At 45.3% G+C, this 20,036-nt stretch overlaps 1 protein-coding gene across 1 annotated transcript in view; it reads left to right on the top strand.

The window, feature by feature from the left end:
* LOC123748740 (uncharacterized) overlaps positions 1–13,448 on the top strand; it is a 185,700-nt gene extending 172,252 nt beyond the window's left edge. The window contains exons 4-7 of the mRNA XM_069335030.1: positions 134–269; positions 4,939–5,075; positions 6,838–7,054; positions 11,039–13,448. Coding sequence (XP_069191131.1) covers positions 134–269; positions 4,939–5,075; positions 6,838–7,054; positions 11,039–11,145 — 597 coding nt within the window. The 3' untranslated portion in view covers positions 11,146–13,448. The remainder of the gene's footprint in view (positions 1–133; positions 270–4,938; positions 5,076–6,837; positions 7,055–11,038) is intronic.
* The last annotated feature ends 6,588 nt before the right edge of the window (positions 13,449–20,036 follow it).

Genomic DNA, 20,036 nt, shown 5'->3' with positions numbered 1-20,036 from the left:
CCTGGCCTCTCCCTCACTCACCCTGGCCTCTCACTCACCCTGGCCTCTCACTTCCCCACCCTGGCCTCTCCCTCACTCACCCTGGCCTCTCACTCACCCTGGCCTCTCACTCACCCTGGCCTCTCCCTGACAGCTGTCAGAGTCAGACGAGCACGTGGTGACCTTGCGGGAGCTGAGGATGGACTCTGAGGGCGCCTACCGCTGTGAGGTGATGAGTGAGTCCCCGACCTTCCAGACCTCCTTGGCCTCCAAGAACCTCACTGTTGTGGGTGAGTCTCACTGTTGTGGGTGTCACTGTTGTGGGTGAGTCTCACTGTTGTGGGTGTCACTGTTGTGGGTGAGTGTCACTGTTGTGTCACTGTCGTGGGCGAGTGTCACTGTTGTGTCACTGTTGTGAGTGTCACTGTTGTGGGTGTCACTGTTGTGAGTGTCACTGTTTTGAGTGCCACTGTTGTGAGTGTTACTGTTGTGTCACTGTTGTGAGTGTTACTGTTGTGAGTGTCACTATTGTGTCACTGTTGTGAGTGTTACTGTTATGAGTGTTACTGTTGTGGGTGTCACTGTTGTGAGTGTTAATGTTGTGTCACTGTTGTGGGTGTCACTGTTAAGAGTGTTACTGTTGTGAGTGTCACTGTTGTGAGTGTTACTGTTGTGGGTGTCACTGTTGTGAGTGTTACTGTTGTGTCACTGTTGTGGGTGTCACTGTTAAGAGTGTTACTGTTGTGAGTGTCACTGTTGTGAGTGTTACTGTTGTGTCACTGTTGTGAGTGTCACTGTGTGAGTGTTACTGTTGTGTCACTGTTGTGGGTGTCACTGTTGTGTCACTGTTGTGAGTGTCACTGTTGTGAGTGTTACTGTTGTGTCACTGTTGTGAGTGTCACTGTTGTGAGTGTTACTGTTGTGTCACTGTTGTGGGTGTCACTGTTGTGAGTGTTACTGTTGTGAGTGTCACTGTTGTGGGTGTCACTGTTGTGAGTGTCACTGTTGTGAGTGTTACTGTTGTGAGTGTCACTGTTGTGAGTATCACTGTTGTGAGTGTCACTGTTGTGAGTGTCACTGTTGTGAGTGTCACTGTTGTGAGTGTCACTGTTGTGAGTGTCACTGTTGTGAGTGTCACTGTTGTGAGTGTCACTGTTGTGGGTGTCACTGTTGTGAGTGTCACTGTTGTGAGTGTCACTGTTGTGGGTGTCACTGTTGTGAGTGTCACTGTTGTGAGTGTTACTGTTGTGTCACTGTTGTGAGTATCACTGTTGTGAGTGTCACTGTTGTGAGTGTCACTGTTGTGAGTGTCACTGTTGTGAGTGTCACTGTTGTGAGTGTCACTGTTGTGAGTCTCACTGTTGTGAGTGTCACTGTTGTGAGTGTTACTGTTGTGAGTGTCACTGTTGTGAGTGTCACTGTTGTGAGTGTCACTGTTGTGGGTGTCACTGTTGTGGGTGTCACTCTTGTGAGTGTCACTGTTGTGTCACTGTTGTGAGTGTTACTGTTGTGAGTGTCACTGTTGTGAGTGTCACTGTTGTGGGTGTCACTGTTGTGAGTGTCACTGTTGTGAGTGTTACTGTTGTGAGTGTCACTGTTGTGAGTGTTACTGTTGTGAGTGTCACTGTTGTGAGTGTCACTGTTGTGAGTGTCACTGTTGTGAGTGTCACTGTTGTGAGTGTCACTGTTGTGAGTGTCACTGTTGTGAGTGTTACTGTTGAGTCACTGTTGTGGGTGTCACTGTTAAGAGTGTTACTGTTGTGAGTGTCACTGTTGTGAGTGTTACTGTTGAGTCACTGTTGTGAGTGTCACTGTTGTGAGTGTTACTGTTGTGTCACTGTTGTGCGTGTCACTGTTGTGAGTGTCACTGTTGTGTCACTGTTGTGAGTGTCACTGTTGTGTCACTGTTGTGAGTGTCACTGTTGTGAGTGTTACTGTTGTGTCACTGTTGTGAGTGTCACTGTTGTGAGTGTTACTGTTGTGTCACTGTTGTGGGTGTCACTGTTGTGAGTGTTACTGTTGTGAGTGTCACTGTTGTGAGTGTCACTGTTGTGTCACTGTTGTGAGTGTCACTGTTGTGAGTGTCACTGTTGTGAGTGTTACTGTTGTGTCACTGTTGTGGGTGTCACTGTTGTGAGTGTTACTGTTGTGAGTGTCACTGTTGTGAGTGTCACTGTTGTGGGTGTCACTGTTGTGAGTGTCACTGTTGTGAGTGTCACTGTTGTGAGTGTCACTGTTGTGAGTGTCACTGTTGTGAGTGTCACTGTTGTGGGTGCCACTGTTGTGAGTGTCACTGTTGTGAGTGTTACTGTTGTGAGTGTCACTGTTGTGGGTGTCACTGTTGTGAGTGTCACTGTTGTGAGTGTCACTGTTGTGGGTGTCACTGTTGTGAGTGTCACTCTTGTGAGTGTTACTGTTGTGAGTGTCACTGTTGTGAGTGTCACTGTTGTGAGTGACACTGTTGTGAGTGTCACTATTGTGAGTGTTACTGTTGTGAGTGTCACTGTTGTGAGTGTCACTGTTGTGGGTGTCACTGTTGTGAGTGTTACTGTTGTGAGTGTCACTGTTGTGAGTGTCACTGTTGTGAGTGTCACTGTTGTGAGTGTCACTGTTGTGAGTGTCACTGTTGTGAGTGTTACTGTTGTGAGTGTTACTGTTGTGAGTGTCACTGTTGTGAGTGTCACTGTTGTGAGTGTCACTGTTGTGGGTGTCACTGTTGTGAGCGTTACTGTTGTGAGTGTCACTGTTGTGAGTGTTACTGTTGTGAGTGTCAATGTTGTGGGTGTCACTGTTGTGAGTGTTACTGTTGTGAGTGTCACTGTTGTGAGTGTCACTGTTGTGAGTGTTACTGTTGTGAGTGTTACTGTTGTGAGTGTTACTGTTGTGAGTGTCACTGTTGTGAGTGTCACTGTTGTGAGTGTCACTGTTATGAGTGTTACTGTTGTGGGTGTCACTGTTGTGAGTGTCACTGCTGTGAGTATTACTGTTGTGAGTGTCACTGTTGTGAGTGTCACTGTTGTGGGTGTCACTGTTGTGAGTGTCACTGTTGTGAGTGTTACTGTTGTGAGTGTTACTGTTGTGAGTGTCACTGTTGTGTCACTGTTGTGAGTGTTATTGTTGTGTCACTGTTGTGGGTGTCACTGTTGTGGGTGTCACTGTTGTGAGTGTTACTGTTGTGTCACTGTTGTGGGTGTCACTGTTGTGAGTGTTACTGTTGTGAGTGTCACTGTTGTGGGTGTCACTGTTGTGAGTGTTACTGTTGTGAGTGTCACTGTTGTGAGTGTCACTGTTGTGAGTGTTACTGTTGTGAGTGTTACTGTTGTGAGTGTTACTGTTGTGAGTGTCACTGTTGTGAGTGTCACTGTTGTGAGTGTCACTGTTGTGAGTGTTACTGTTGTGGGTGTCACTGTTGTGAGTGTCACTGTTGTGAGTGTTACTGTTGTGAGTGTCACTGTTGTGAGTGTCACTGTTGTGGGTGTCACTGTTGTGAGTGTTACTGTTGTGAGTGTTACTGTTGTGAGTGTTACTGTTGTGAGTGTCACTGTTGTGAGTGTCACTGTTGTGTCACTGTTGTGAGTGTTATTGTTGTGTCACTGTTGTGGGTGTCACTGTTGTGGGTGTCACTGTTGTGAGTGTTACTGTTGTGTCACTGTTGTGGGTGTCACTGTTGTGAGTGTCACTGTTGTGTCACTGTTGTGAGTGTCACTGTTGTGAGTGTCACTGTTGTGGGTGTCACTGTTGTGAGTGTCACTGTTGTGAGTGTCACTGTTGTGGGTGTCACTGTTGTGAGTGTCACTGTTGTGAGTGTTACTGTTGTGTCACTGTTGTGAGTGTCACTGTTGTGAGTGTTATTGTTGTGTCACTGTTGTGGGTGTCACTGTTGTGAGTGTTACTGTTGTGAGTGTCACTGTTGTGGGTGTCACTGTTGTGAGTGTTACTGCTGTGAGTGTCACTGTTGTGTCACTGTTGTGAGTGTCACTGTTGTGAGTGTTACTGTTGTGTCACTGTTGTGAGTGTTACTGTTGTGTCACTGTTGTGAGTGTCACTGTTGTTGAGTGACACTGTTGTGAGTGTCACTGTTGTGAGTGTTACTGTTGTGAGTGTCACTGTTGTTGAGTGTTATTGTTGTGAGTGTCACTGTTGTGAGTGTTACTGTTGTGTCACTGTTGTGGGTGTCACTGTTGTGAGTGTTACTGTTGTGAGTGTCACTGTTGTGAGTGTCACTGTTGTGAGTGTTACTGTTGTGAGTGTCACTGTTGTGAGTGTCACTGTTGTGAGTGTTATTGTTGTGTCACTGTTGTGGGTGTCACTGTTGTGAGTGTTACTGTTGTGAGTGTCACTGTTGTGGGTGTCACTGTTGTGAGTGTTACTGCTGTGAGTGTCACTGTTGTGAGTGTCACTGTTGTGAGTGTCAGTGTTGTGAGTGTTACTGTTATGTCACTGTTGTGAGTGTCACTGTTGTTGAGTGACACTGTTGTGAGTGTCACTGTTGTGAGTGTTACTGTTGTGAGTGTCACTGTTGTTGAGTGTTATTGTTGTGAGTGTCACTGTTGTGAGTGTTACTGTTGTGTCACTGTTGTGGGTGTCACTGTTGTGAGTGTTACTGTTGTGAGTGTCACTGTTGTGAGTGTCACTGTTGTGAGTGTTACTGTTGTGAGTGTCACTGTTGTGAGTGTTACTGTTGTGAGTGTCACTGTTGTGAGTGTCACTGTTGTGAGTGACACTGTTGTGAGTGTCACTGTTGTGAGTGTCACTGTTGTGAGTGTCACTGTTGTGAGTGTCACTGTTGTGGGTGTCACTGTTGTGGGCGAGTGTCACTGTTGTGGATGAGTGTCACTGTTGTGAGTGTTACAGTTGTGTTACTGTCGTGAGTGAGTGTCACTGTCGTGGGTGAGTGTCAGTCACTGTCTGAAGTCAGTCGCAGGACCTGAAATCAAGTGCCATGGGTTGCCGTTGCAGTGTTGCCGGAGGCGCCGGTGTTGACGGGGCTGCGCGGCGGGTATCGAGTGGGGGACACCCTCAACGTGACGTGCACCGCCCGCAACGCCAGGCCCGCGGCAACCCTCTCCTTCTACGTCAACAGCAAGCTCGTCCACGTAAGCATTTATTGTTGTTTAAGATTTGCTACTTGGAAGAAAAATTTCCAAGCAGCACGGTCTATGGTGAGCCCGTAGTCAACACGTAAGCAGCTTAATTAACCTAAATCAAGCTTGGTCTTAGGGGGTCTTGGTATATCATGGGGGTTCCTCGTCAGATTACTGTCTTTATCCGCTGTTGTATAATATTATAAATATTGTTATTTATATTGCTAGGAAAGGTACCCCGGCGGTGCCCGGGAACTACTCTTTTACCCTCTACCTCCCGCTCTCCTTTCCGCCTCCTTTCACCCCCATCTGCCTACCCTCTCTCCATCTCTCCTCTTCTTCCCTTTTTTCGGCCGGGTCAAAGAGTTCTTAGTGATTATATATATATATATATATATATATATATATATATATATATATATATATATATATATATATATATATATATATATATATATAACTCAATATTATGGGTAACCAACTTCACCTGGGTCTTTTCCCTCTTCCCCCCCCCCCCCCTCATCCTCCTCTTCTTCCTCTGCCTCCTCTTCCTCTTTGCTTTTCTTCTGTCAGACAATTTATTCTTAAGATTCACTAAAACAACTCTCTGGGTTTCTCAGAAAATATAGTTACAAAGGATTTAAAACTCTAGGGGGAACACACCAAATATTCTACTTGACTCCTTGAAAATCCGCATGAGGATCTCAATGCATGTTTCTTAAAGCCTTTAACTTGAGCCGACACCTGACCAGCCTATGTCCGTCCCATACCCCAAAGCATTCCCTCCCTGCAAAACTGAATGAGACTACCCCAGGTATCCAACCCGTTCTCGCAAATTCGTAAAGTCAATATTGACTTATTAACTACGTGCATAGGTGATATACTAAACATAATAGATACCCTTAAAAAGATTCATAGAAAACACCGACCTTACCTAACCTTGTTAGTATCTTAAGATAAGCATCTTATTGCTTCGTAATTACAATTATTACTTAACCTATACCTATTATAGGTTAGGTAATAATTGTAATTACGAAGCAATAAGATGCTTATCTTAACATACTAAGTAGGTTAGGTAAGGTCGGTGTTTTCTATGAATCTTTTTAAGGGTATCTATTATGTTAAGTATGTCACCTATGCACATATTTAATAAGTCAATATTGACTTATTAAATTTGCGAGAACGGGTTGAGGTATCTGGCCCTCCATCTTGGACATATAAACATTGTCTCATTAATAATAAATGATAATTAATACTGTTTATTGTTATTGTTATTTTTATTATTATTATCATCACTGTTGTATCAAGACCAGCACATTGTTTATTGTACTGGGTGACGTATTAAACGTTTAGGGGTGTTTTTAGCGTAGGATAGACATGTGCATGACTGACTGTATGACTATAAATAAGAGCTGCCTTATATTGGTCAAAATGGATTTCTGCAGCTACTTAACCCCATTTTTTCTCCTCTCTCTTTCCTGTTGATGCCTCGACCTCTACGTTGATGCCTCGACCTCTACGTTGATGCCTCGACCTCTACGTTGATGCCTCGACCTCTACGTTGATGCCTCGACCTCTACGTTGATGCCTCGACCTCTACGTTGATGCCTCGACCTCTACGTTGATGCCTCGACCTCTACGTTGATGCCTCGACCTCTACGTTGATGCCTCGACCTCTACGTTGATGCCTCTACCTCTACGTTGATGCCTCGACCTGTCCATTGATGCCCCGCCCTGCCCCTTTGACACGCCCTCCCCTGCCCCGTCGCCACAGCCCGGGTCCGGCAGGGTACAGGAATTTCCAGCAACAGACGGCAGCTACCCTGGCGTATACAGTAGTAGGAGCCGGCTGGTCCTGCCCCTCTCGGAGCGCCACGCCCCCACGCTCACCCTCACCTGCTACGCCCACGTCCTCAACCTCTCCTCCAAGATCGCCGCCGCCCTCGAGGTCGAGCCCCCCAGAGGCCCTATACTCTCCTTCTTTAACGCAGGTGAGGCAACAGGGGGGAGGCAACAGGGGGAGGCAACAGGGGAGAGGCAACAGGGAGAGGCAACAGGGGGAGGCAACAGGGTGAGGCAACAGGGGGAGGCAACAGGGGAAGGCAACAGAGGTAGGCAACAGGGGAAGGCAACAGGGGGAGGCAACAGGGGGGAGACAACAGGGAGAGGCAACAGGGGGAGGCAACAGGGAGGAGGCAACATTGGGAGGCAACAGGGTGGAGGCAACAGGGGAAGGCAACAGAGGGAGGCAACAGAGGTAGGCAACAGGGTGGAGGCAACAGGGGGGAGGCAACAGAGTGGAGGCAACAGGGTGGAGGCAACAGGGGGGAGGCAACAGGGGGGAGGCAACAGAGGGAGGCAACAGGGGGAGGCACCAATGGAGGTAATAGTGGAGGCAACAGGGTGGAGGCAACAGGGGGAAGGCAACAGAGGGAGGCAACAGAGGTAGGCAACAGGGTGGAGGCAACAGGGGGGAGGCAACAGGGGGAGGCAACAATGGAGGTAATAGTGGAGGCAACAGGGTGGAGGCAACAGGGTGGAGGCAACAGGGGGAGGCAACAGGGTGGAGGCAACAGGGGGAGGCAACAGAGGTAGGCAACAGGGTGGAGGCAACAGGGGGAGGCAACAGGGGGAGCAACGGTAGCGAAGGGGAAGGTAACGGAGGTAAATCTAACTCAACACGGACAAGTTCTAAACAACAGTATTGTATTAGTGTTGTTGCTTCAGTCAGTTACTCGGACCAAAAATTTCCAAGTAGCACTGGCTATGGTGATCCCGTAGTGAACTTACCTGACACAGGAGCGGGCCTGCGTGTCAGTGTACAGTGAGAGAGAGAGAGAGAGAGAGAGAGAGAGAGAGAGAGAGAGAGAGAGAGAGAGAGAGAGAGAGAGAGAGAGAGAGAGAGAGAGAGAGAGAGAGAGAGAGAAGATTAAGCCACCCAAAAGGTGGCTTGGGCATGAATAGCCCATAAGTGGTGGCCCTTTTGAGCCATTTCCAGTATCAATAGATGATACTGGAGATCTGTGGAGGTGCGACTGCACCCTGCGTGACGGGAGATGTCTCCCGTGAGTGTACAGTGATATAGGTGACTTTAAGAAGGCCTCGGTGAACTGAAGTGAGGTGCAGGAGATGAGTGAGAGTTGGGGGGGTGAACATGTGGGTGATTCGGGTAATGTTGACGGTAATTTAGAACGTAGTTTGGTTGTTAGGAACTTTGAAGTAAGCTCAAGATAATACTCAAGTGAGTTGAGAATGATTTACTTGGCTTCAAAAGATAGTTTCATTTGCGATTATGGCTGATGAGGATGACTCAGGTGATGGTGATTCAGACGAGCTTAATGATGATTCAGGGCAATTGAAGATGATTCCCGTGGGATGAAAGTGATTTATGAGAGCTGAAAATATTTCAGGTGATTTTAAGATGATTCGTGTAACCAAGAGACAAAATAAATGTGATCATGATGGCTTAGATAAGTTCTACATGATTTACCTGACCTTGAAATCTTGTCTAGCGTAATCTGTGGCACATTCCACGCCGTCTTCTCAGCTACACATATCCAGTGGAACAAGGTAAACTCCGGGGAAGACATGGAAAACATTGTTTTCCATGTCTTCCCCATTTTCCACACAAAAATGTAATGTGGAAAGGAAACTCAATTGAGTGTAGCGTTCTGGGGCCAAATTCACGAAGCAGTTACGCAAGTACTTAGGAACGTGTAGATCTTTCCTCAATCTTTGACGGCTTTGGTTATATTTATTAAACAGTTTAAAAGTATGAAAACTTCCCAATCAACTGCTGTTATTGTTATAAACAGCCTCCTGGTGCTTCGGAGCTCATTAACTGTTTAATAATTGTAAACAAAGCCTCCAAATACTGAGAAAAAATCCACAGCTTCATAAATGCTTGCGCAACTGCTTCGTTAATGTGGCCCCTGTTCTGGGAGCAGCAATAGTTGCCATACAAGCATGAGGTGACCACACGGGCAAAGACGCAACTCAAGTCACATGTTTCTGGTAATGTGTAAGTCACGCGATATGAAACCCAAGACAATACTGGGCGGGCGATGAGTGACAATAACGTGGCTGAAGTATGTTGAATCGACTTGAGAATGGTCCAGGACGGACCGAAACGTCGTCGTCCCTTCACGTCGTCGGGGGGGGGGGGGGGGGTAGAAATAGCCTAAGCTACTCTATCCCTTTGAGATGTATTTCTTTCTTGTCTCAATAAACATACTTGAACTTGTACTGCTATTCCATGGAAATATTCTCCCTCATAGTCGGGAGGATTGTTGACCCCTAGGGGTCAATTCTGTTGACCCCTGGGGGTCAATCCTGTTGACCCCGGGATCAACAACCTCGCCAGTTCGTAGCATCGGAATCATCTTCATCCCAGCGGTTCCTAGCCCACTTAGTCTATAGAGGATCGAAGCCCCAAAAATATGTCCTAACTCTATTATCATCCGGGTACTGAAGGCTTTATCAAGTGAGCTGAACATCTAATTAATTTACCCTGAGTTGTGTATCGTATTAATTAGCATTCAGTGAGCTGTATATCGTATGAAATTAGCGCGTAAGTGAACGTAAGTGAACGTAAGTGAACGTAAGTGAGCTTTGAGAAATATTACCTATTGCTTAGTAAACTCATCATCTTATTGACTAGTTCTTAAGTGAACGATGCTGTTGTAAGACATAAATTACATTAATTATCTTATTAAAGAATTAGATTGATTAATTATCTCATTAATTAGCCTATAAGTACTCTCAATAGCGAATCATTTGTTACTTAATTACACTTAACCTTTTCGTCTTCTTACCTTAAATGACCTGCGAACATTGTTAATTAACACGTGTGATTATGTTCCATGAGATAACTACCAACATTGTTACCACTGTCGGCTTGAGAGTCTTGGCCGCGGGCGAGCAGTGTTGCCATTATTGACTGCAGAGCCTTGACCAGATCCTAACATTGTAGACATTATAGGCTGTAGGCCTAATGCATTATTAAACCTATGTACCTAAAACTTCCCTGTCGTTGTATTTGTGTACTCTGCTCCAGCTGTATTAATTCCTAGATTTGTAGGAGAGTAAGAAAACATGCGAATTTACACACAGAAATCACAATTGCGTGATGTATCAAATGAACAAATCCACAAGGGCCGTGACGAGGATTCGAACCTACGTCCGAGAGCATCCCAGACGCTGCCTTAATCGACTGAGCTACGACATGGTCAAAATGAGTTGAAACCGAAGTTCTACTGAACTTACTGGATCCTGCAGCCTCTCCGAGGCACAAACCAGGGTTTTACACAACTCCCCCCTGCACTCGAGCTATGTCAATAGGCCGTTCTCCCTCTTCGCCCTTACTTTATTGCACCTCGAATGACGAATCTCATTGACGAATCCTCGTCACGGCCCTTGTGGATTTGTTCACATGTGAATTTGTTACGATGATGTGAAGTTATATGCATAAATATGTTAATGTTGGAGCTGTGTTTGTCTTCGTGTAAATCTATACTGTGTATCTGTTTATACTTCCTCACCACGATCTGCAGTATCACAGTGTACTTCCTCTAATTACTATGCATTATTTCAGTGTACTTTCCCCAAACCAAAGCTTACCCCTATTTATATGTAAAATTATGCGGGTGTGTGTGGTACCTCCATTAGTAAATTCAAGCCTGAATTAATGGTTCCATTAAATTGTACATAAAAGCTTTGAAGATATATTTGCATGACCAAAAAAATGTTAACTAATGTTCTTGTAGCTCGTATCTAAAAGCGTGTAGTTATGTTTGATAGCTTAAAGGTTATCCCAGAGCTAAGTGGGGTAGTGGGAGTACCACCATTTAATTCACTCCTGTTTTCTTTTTTAAACTAAGATTAGGGTTCATAAGGGCTGACAAATGACGTACCAAGTGAGATTAATTCGTATCTTGTTTTTCTCTCTCTGTCCCTCTCTCGGGATGGTGGTGCAGGTGGAGGCCCTGGGACGTCCTGCCTCACCTTCCTGGTGCTGGTGGCCTGCTTCACACACCTCCTGCTCCTGCCTTACCTGCTGCTTCCCTGGAACCCCTCCAGTTGATCGCCACCACCTCATCACTCCTACCCACTGCTACAGCAACAACTATTACGTCCTCCACCACCACCACCACCACCACCATCACCACCGCTGCTACCACCACCACCACCACCATCACCGCTTCCACTGCTGCTCTCCTGATCTCCACTTCTGGTTGTGTTGGCGAGGGGGTCTTAGAAGTCCTTTATAAGGCCTGAGGTGCAAAATGGGCCCTCAGTCTTCAGCTTCCGTTGGGTTGAAGGTCTTAGTGCCACCTGCCACTTACCTCTGCTTCTGGAGGTGTCGGGAGCTTCTCTCTCTCTCCTACGGTCACGGAAGCTGGGGCTGTTGGACTGTACTTCCAGAGAATAAAAGAACTTAATGTTCTACAATACGCTTGGCTGAGCAGGTTCCTTTCCTCTTGCGATGGAGGCCTTAGAGACTATAGCTTCCACTAGAGGTCTGAAGGTCTCTATCCTGTGCTCCCGATGTCGCCAGAACACTGAGCATATTATACAAAGGAAGGAAGCTCCTCCCAGGGGCATGGTAGCCATCACCACCTCTCTCTCAAGGTGCCGTTTCTCTTGCACGAGCTGTTGTCCTACCTCAGCTCGTCTGAAGTCTACTCCTGGAAACTCATTTTCTCTCTCTCTCTCTCTCTCTCTCTCTCGCTCTCTCTCTCTCTCTCTCTCTCTCTCTCTCTCTCTCTCTCTCTCTCTCTCTCTCTCTCTCTCTCTCTCTTTCTCTCTCCAACACTCCGGACCAGAGAACCTCACCAACACAAAACTATATAAATATCTAAACTCACTGTGAATATATAGTATTTAATTTTAGCATGTAAGGGCCTCCCATCTCACGCACTCATACTCACACCTCCTCCTCCTCCTGTAGGAAGAGGCTCACACTCACACTCCTCCGCCTCCTCCTGAGGAGAGTGGCTCACCCCTCACACCTCTCCGCCTCCTCCTGAGGAATGAGGACGCCAGCGAGGAAGGAGGGGAGAGGGAACAGCAGCACCCACAGTAGCACCAGCAGTATGTAGATTTTAACTGTTAATTTAGTGTTGAAAATCAGTCTTCGATAAGTTCCTGCTTCTCCTGACGAAGGAGGAGGACGTTCACTCAGCCCAGGTAAATCTTCAAGTATTAGTTGTTGATCTTCCTTGAAGTTCAAGACCTCAATAAGTGGTGGAGGAAGATGACGAAGGAGGGCCCTGGTGGTCCAGCCCTCAGGAGGGTTGCTAGGAGGGTCTTGGCTACGGAGACGCCTGCGTCGGTAGGATCACAGCGGCCCAAGTTAACGAAAAATCTCTCGATAAGTTTATTGGCTTAAGAAGAGGATCAAGTATTGAGGATGTCGAAGGGGCTGAGAGATGAGAAAGTATTTGGCAAAAGTTGTGTATTTCCTAGCGCTGTGAGGAGAGAGAGAGAGAGAGAGAGAGAGAGAGAGAGAGAGAGAGAGAGAGAGAGAGAGAGAGAGAGAGAGAGAGAGAGAGAGAGAGAGAGAGAGAGAGAGAGATCAGAGAGAAAGATCATCCATCTGACGCACTTGTCAACTATATATATCTCGATCATCACCAAATATAACCAGATTCAGAAAATACAAACTTGTGCTGATTATATATATATATATATATATATATATATATATATATATATATATATATATATATATATATATATATATATATATATATATATATATCGTTGATCAGTTAATTGATGAATATAGAATAATGACTAATCTGTTTATTATACTCATGGTAACACACACTCTCTCTTTCTCTCCCTCTCTCTCTCTCTCTCTCTCTCTCTCTCTCTCTCTCTCTCTCTCCGTCTCTCTCTCTCCGTCTCTCTCTCTCTCTCTCTCTCTCTCTCTCTCTCTCTCTCTCTCTCTCTCTCTCTCTCTCTCTCTCTCTCTCTCTCTCTCTCTCCCTCCCTCCCTCCCTCCCTCTCTCTCTCTCTCTCCTCACTATCCCCCAAATATGACCAGATTATATTTTCTTTAATCTTTGGGTCTACCTGTACATATAAGATATACTACTGCCCGGTTATATCACAGCGACAGTTGTGTTCCTGTCCGCCGGGCCTGTCTGTGTCTGTCTCTGAAGACGGCTTCAGTTTCACCCTGCGTCTCTTGTCCGTCAATCCTTCAGTATACAACCATACCATTATCTGGTGGGATATACTGACCGCATTGTTGCTTCATTATACGCTTGTGGCTACACTGCGTTGAATTATATTATTATATTGTGTAATTATATAAAGTGTAATTAACTTTGTAATAGAGTGTGGTTATGTGGACTCTAGTAAACAGCTATAAAGTGAGTGTTGTGTATTGTTTACCCTTGACAGGTGTTTAGAGGTCAAGGGGGACTGTTTGTGAGGTTAAGGTCGTGAGTTTCTTGACCTCAGATTATCTTCTTGAGGTTATCTTGAGATGATTTCGGGCCTTTAGTGTCCCAGCGGCCCGGTCCTCGACCAGGCCTCCACCCCCAGGAAGCAGCCCGTGACAGCTGACTAACACCCAGGTACCTATTTTACTGCTAGGTAACAGGGGCATAGGGTGAAAGAAACTCTGCGCATTGTTTCTCGCCGGCACCCGGGATCGAACCCGGGACTACAGGATCACAAGTCCAGTGTGCTGTCCGCTCGGCCGACAGGCTCCCTTGGTCCCATTCCCAGAGTATGGGAATTTCTTGACCTCAGGGTAGTCACTAAGGCCACTCGACAACTGAGTCTGTAGAGCTAAGCAGTCCGTCCTCCGGAGGTTTCCCAACGTCCAGAAAACGGTCGATTTAAAGTGCCCTTATCCTAACCAACCAGAGGACCCAAAACAGAAAACGGGGACATTACATCGCTTTGGCCTTATGTAACGCATACGAGCGAAAAACAACGTTCTTTGTATGAGGACGAGTTGTACCCGTTTCTTCAACACATTAGAGGCTCACTAGGCTCCTTTGTCAAGCCTCTGATTTTGAAAACGCTCAGTTTTTTGGTTCTACTGCCGGTGTCGGTGTCTGAGCGGACAGAACACTGGACGCGTGATCCTGTGGTCCCGGGTTCGATCCCGGGCGCCGACGAGAAACAATGGGCAGAGTTTCTTTCACCCTGATGCCATTGTTACCTAGCAGTAAATACGTACCTGGGAGTTAGTCAGCTGTCACGGGCTGCTTCCTGGAGGTGGAGGCCTGGTCGAGGACCGGGCCGCGGGGACACTAAACCCCGAAATCATCTCCAGATAACCTCAAGATACTATGTGGATGCAGGCGATGAGTCACAATAACGTGGCTGAAGTATGTTGACCAGACCACACACTAGAAATTGAAGGGACGACGACGTTTCCATTCCTGGACCATTCTCAAGTCAATCGACTTGAGAATGGTCCAGGACGGACCGAAACGTCGTCGTCCCTTCAATTTCTAGTGTGTGGTCTGGTCAACATACTATGTGGATATTTACACACAAATCTCAGAACCTGAGACACGCTTCGTCAGATCACAATACTGGACGGAGCGGCATCATCTTTACGGAGAGTCAAGTGCAAACTATCGTTTTAGAAAAGTTAATAACAGTTGATTTTTGACCTTGATATCTCTGTTAGTAAGGCACAAAATCCTTTTCTCACCTCCTGTGCCTCTTCATTTTCAACACATCACGTTTTTCCTGCTCTTCGTCCATTTGGTCACCACTTGGTCCGGGAGACATCTCCCGTCACGCAGGGTGCAGTTGCGCCTCCACAGATCTCCAGTATCATCTTTTGATACTGGTAATGGCTCGAAAGGGCCACCACTTTCGGGCTATTCATGCCCGTGCCACCTCTTGGGTGGCTTAATCTTCATCAATCAATCAATCCTGCTCTTCAAAATCATCTCTAAGCCTACTCACTTTCTAGTTTCTCTCTCATCAGTCTATTCACTATAATAATAATAATAATAATAATAATAATAATAATAATAATAATAATAATAATATTATATTATTATTATTAACATAGTTGGGCTCATCCGGAATTATGCAGGTACTGTAGACTACATAAAGAATAACTCACTTTGTCAAAGGCTATGTAACCTTTACTATTTAAAGGTAAACTTTAGCTACGAAAAGGCTATCCTTTACTATATGAAGGGCTTCGTAGCTAATGTCAATAGTTAGCTACACGATACTAACAAAAATCCTTATCTCGCAAGCTGGTTAGTCGTATTTTTTGTATTAACATATTAGGTACATCTGCATTTGTGCAGCTGCCCTAGACTATATGAAGGGGAGTACAGTGTCACAAAGCTAGCTACGTGATGCTAAAAATCCCCATCACACAGGATGGTTAGTCATGCAGAGGCTTGTGATCAGTAGTCTTCACTGGCAGACTCTGGGTGCATTATGAGGATATCATCAACACAAGATTGACTAAGATAGCAGTGATACTAGAAGTCCCCATCTCGCAGGAGGGTTAGTTATAAAGGGCCAGAGTCATATTTTTTTTTTATTAACATATTAGGTACATCTGCATTAGTGCAGCTACCCTAGACTATATGAAGTGGAGTACAGTGTGTCAAAAAAGCTAACTAGGTGATGCTAAAACATCCCCATCACACAGGATGGTTAGTCATACAGAGGCATGTGATAAGCGGTCTGCACTGGCAGACTCCGGATGCATTTTGAGGATATCAACAACACAAGATTGAATAAGGTAGCAGTGGTAATACAAGTCCCCATCTCGCAGGATGGTTAGTCATACAGAGCCATGTGTTTAATAGCCTGCACTGACAAATTTTGGGTATACTGTGAGGATATCTTCAAGAATACGAGAGTGAATAAAGTAATTGCAAAGCTCCAGGTAACTCATGCCAACTGGTCTGAAAGGTCTAATAACTGGGCATTCAGTGATGTAGTGCGGGAGATCATGCCGTAGTTCCTGCTCACAGAGTTTGCAACTGGAGTGCTCAGGATTGGGAGACCCGTCACCTGCAGCCACCTGCCACAGGTAACGGTAACCCAACCTGATCCTTGCAACCACTGTGTCGCACAGTCTAGTGGACGTTTTGTGCTGTCCATAGATGTAGGTTTCAGATCTGAACAAATCATAGCTTTTTATACTAGTACTTTCAGGTCGTTGGGAGTCAGTAAGTTCTTTCCTATCAGATCTGAATGTTTGGACCAATACAGTTTTGACAGCAGAGATGGGGATACCTAGATCTAATTCAACTTCAAACTTGTTACACGCTAATTTGGCTGCAATGTCTGTCTCATTATGATGGGTTATATTTATGTGTGAAGGTAGAGTCATATTTTTTTTTTTTTTATTAAGTTATGAGGGACATCTGCATTAGTGCAGCTACCCTAGACTATATGAAGTGGAGTACAGTGTGTCAAAAAAGCTAACTAGGTGATGCTATAAAATCCCCATCACACAGGATGGTTAGTCATACAGAGACATGTGATAAGCGGTCTGCACTGGCAGACTCCGGATGCATTTTGAGGATATCAACAACACAAGATTGAATAAGGTAGCAGTGGTAATACAAGTCCCCATCTCGCAGGATGGTTAGTCATACAGGGCCATGTGTTTAAAAGCCTGCACTGGCAAATTTTGGGTATACTGTGAGGATATCTTCAAGAATACGAGAGTGAATAAAGTAATTGCAAAGCTCCAGGTACCTCATGCCAACTGGTCTGAAAGGTCTAATCACAATCCACCCCCAAAATAACTCTACGGCGCACGCACACAACATTTCATTACGTGTCAAGGCGTACTGAATAGCGAATATGCCCTCCAATTGAGCTTCCATATACCCAGCCACTGCACCAATACTCGTCAAAATAAAAATCTAGCAATCAGTTATGATAACTAATGCTTCATCTGCTCTATAGGACTCCAAACCTATTAAGCAAAATTTCATGCTGTATCAGTCTGACGACAATAGTTAGCACTCCTTCGTGACCAAGACAGTCTACATACTGTATGAAGGGATAATACCGATAAGTTTCTCTATGTGTACTAAGACAAAAACAACAATCATTCCTTGCAATATAAATAAGAAAGATAATTTGGTAATAGAGCTGTGAACAGTTGATTGTCTCTTAAGTTAATAACTAAGTACAAGGATATAAGTGTTCTCGGAAATTACAAAGGGTCACGTACACAGTAAGTTCAGGCTCTAAATATTTGGCTTGGGTAACACCTCTTCCATTAATATTGAATGAACTATTTCATAACAATCACCATCAGATTCGTTTCTCAGCTCATTATACTCCCAATATTATACACAATGCAGGCGATGAGTCACAATAACGTGGCTGAAGTATGATGACCAGACCACACACTAGAAATTGAAGAGACGACGACGTTTCGGTCCGTCCTGGACCATTCACAATCGACTTGAGAATGGTCCAGGACGGACCGAAACGTCGTCGTCTCTTCAATTTCTAGTGTGTGGTCTGGTCATCATTATACACAATGGTTGCACAAATTTTATAACACAGGGTTAGCGGTTTTTTCAGTAACAAAAACACTTAAACAATAGAGCACCAATAACCAATAATAAATTACTCAAATAAAGTCATATAAATATATATATATATATGGGCATATATGCATATGTATACACAAAGTATACCTGCTGGTTGATCAGTTAGCTATTGTGGTGGCCTTAATAACCCACCAGAGGCTGAAGCCCAACACCAAACTAATGTCAATTATTCACTCCAGTTCTAGGCCAAACTAGCAACTATAAGACAAGCCTTCAGAAGTCTAAACAAAGTAACCTTCTCAACACTATGCAGCCTACATCAGACTAACTTTGAATATGCAGCTCCAGTAATGAACCCACATCAAAACATGGCATAAACCCAAAAAAGTATTACATAGTAACCTTAAACTCACCACTTTGATCAAAATTCGAGTTAGGAATATGATTATACCGTAAAAAATACGAAAGACAAGGAGGAAATGATCATTCAGGACTCAGGCAGAACCAAAGGACACGGAAGAAGGTAACGATTGTACAGTTGTACAGTTGTAAGTTGTACCGGCGTTAAGCCGATACAACCATGTAGTACTTGGGAAGGATACGAGGATAAACAAATGGGATATGACCGAGGGTAGGAATGATTCAGGAGACCAAAGGGACAGTACACAATGAAGGGGAACAGCCTACCTGTGACGACGCGAGAAAGAGACCTGGGTGTGGACGTAACACCTAATCTAACTCCTGAGACACATGTAAATAGGATATCGATAGCAGCGTTCTCTACACTGGTAGAAGTTAGAACATCATTCAGAAACCTAAGTGAGGAGGCTTTTAGGGCGCTTTACACTGCCTACGTGAGACCAGTCTTAGAGTATGCCGCCTCATCATGGAGTCCCCACCTGAAGAAACACACAAGGAGACATTTAGGGCGCTTTACACTAGGAACTGAACCTGACGACACTAGAAAAAAGAAGGGCAAGGAAGATATGATAGAAACATAAAAAATATAACAAATAATAGAGGGATTGACAGAGTGGGCATAGACGACATGTTCACACGGAACAGTAACAGAACGAGGGAAAATGGGTGGAAGCTGGAACCTCAGATGAGTCACAGAGATGTTAGAAATTTTCTTTTAGCGAGAGAGTAGTCGACAAATGGATTGCACTTAAGGAGCAGGTTGTGGAAACCAAACTCTATAAATAATATTAAATCTAGGTATGATAGGGAAATAGGCCCGGCTGTAAACAACCGTCGGCTAGAAAGGCGGGGTCCAAGAGCCAGAGCTCGATCCCGCAGGCACAAACAAGCAGTACAGAGTGTTGGGACGTAGCCTCGTGCTGTGGCAACACAACAACACATGTGTAATGGTAATAAATTACCATTGCTATTTAATTGCTTAATTGGTAATTGCCATTTAAAACCTGCGAGGTCTCGTATGTCCTTGCCAGGAACAGTTCTCCAGTGCCAGGTGCGTCCTCAGGTGCGTCCTCAGGTGCGTCCTCAGGTGCGTCCTCAGGTGCGTCCTCAAGTGCGTCCTCAGGTGCGTCCTCAGGTGCGTCCTCAGGTGCGTCCTCAAGTGCGTCCTCAAGTGCGTCCTCAGGTGCGTCCTCAGGTGCGTCCTCAGGTGCGTCCTCAGGTGCGTCCTCAAGTGCGTCCTCAGGTGCGTCCTCAGGTGCGTCTTCAAGTGCGTCCTCAGGTACGTCCTCAGGTGCGTCCTCAAGTGCGTCCTCAGGTACGTCCTCAGGTGCGTCCTAAAGTGCGTCCTCAAGTGCGTCCTCAGGTGCGTCCTCAAGTGCGTCCTCAGGTGCGTCCTCAGGTGCCACACACAGTCTGGGAACCTCTTGATAACGCTCCCCAAATCTTCGGGGAAAATGAAGTAATACCAAGACAAAATACCTCGCCTGCATTCACTTTAAAATGTATATATATATATATATATATATATATATATATATATATATATATATATATATATATATATATATATATATATATATATATATATATATATATAATATTTACAGTTATAAGTTCACTTTATGCACATGTCAATCCACTGCCTGTCGTCTATGACGCACCAATAAGGACTCTTAATCACACTATGTCAGCACACTAAAAACCCCCGAAATCATCTCAAGATAACCTCAAGATAACCTCAAGATAACCGTCCACCGCTGTTGCCCACGTGGGGAATTTCAACGCGTTTTCCCACCCAAGGTCGACAAATTCCCCCCGTGTCTCCCCCTCACACTCCTCCTCCTCCTCCAAACACCGAGCTAATAACCTGCTTGCCGGAGATCGAGCCCCCTATTTCTGTCGTTTATATCGCTGGACCACGAGATGAGCATGTATTTATGTCTCTGGGGACTGAGCCAAGCGCTGACTATGCCAATGTGCTTGTTCACTATCAGTGTGCTTGTTGTCTGGGTCGGCGACTCTGATT

This window comes from Procambarus clarkii, chromosome 32, assembly GCF_040958095.1.
Source record: "Procambarus clarkii isolate CNS0578487 chromosome 32, FALCON_Pclarkii_2.0, whole genome shotgun sequence".
Classification (NCBI taxonomy): Eukaryota; Metazoa; Arthropoda; class Malacostraca; order Decapoda; family Cambaridae; genus Procambarus; species Procambarus clarkii.
Note: the sequence above shows the minus strand (reverse complement) of the source record. Positions and strands in the feature narration are given on the sequence as shown.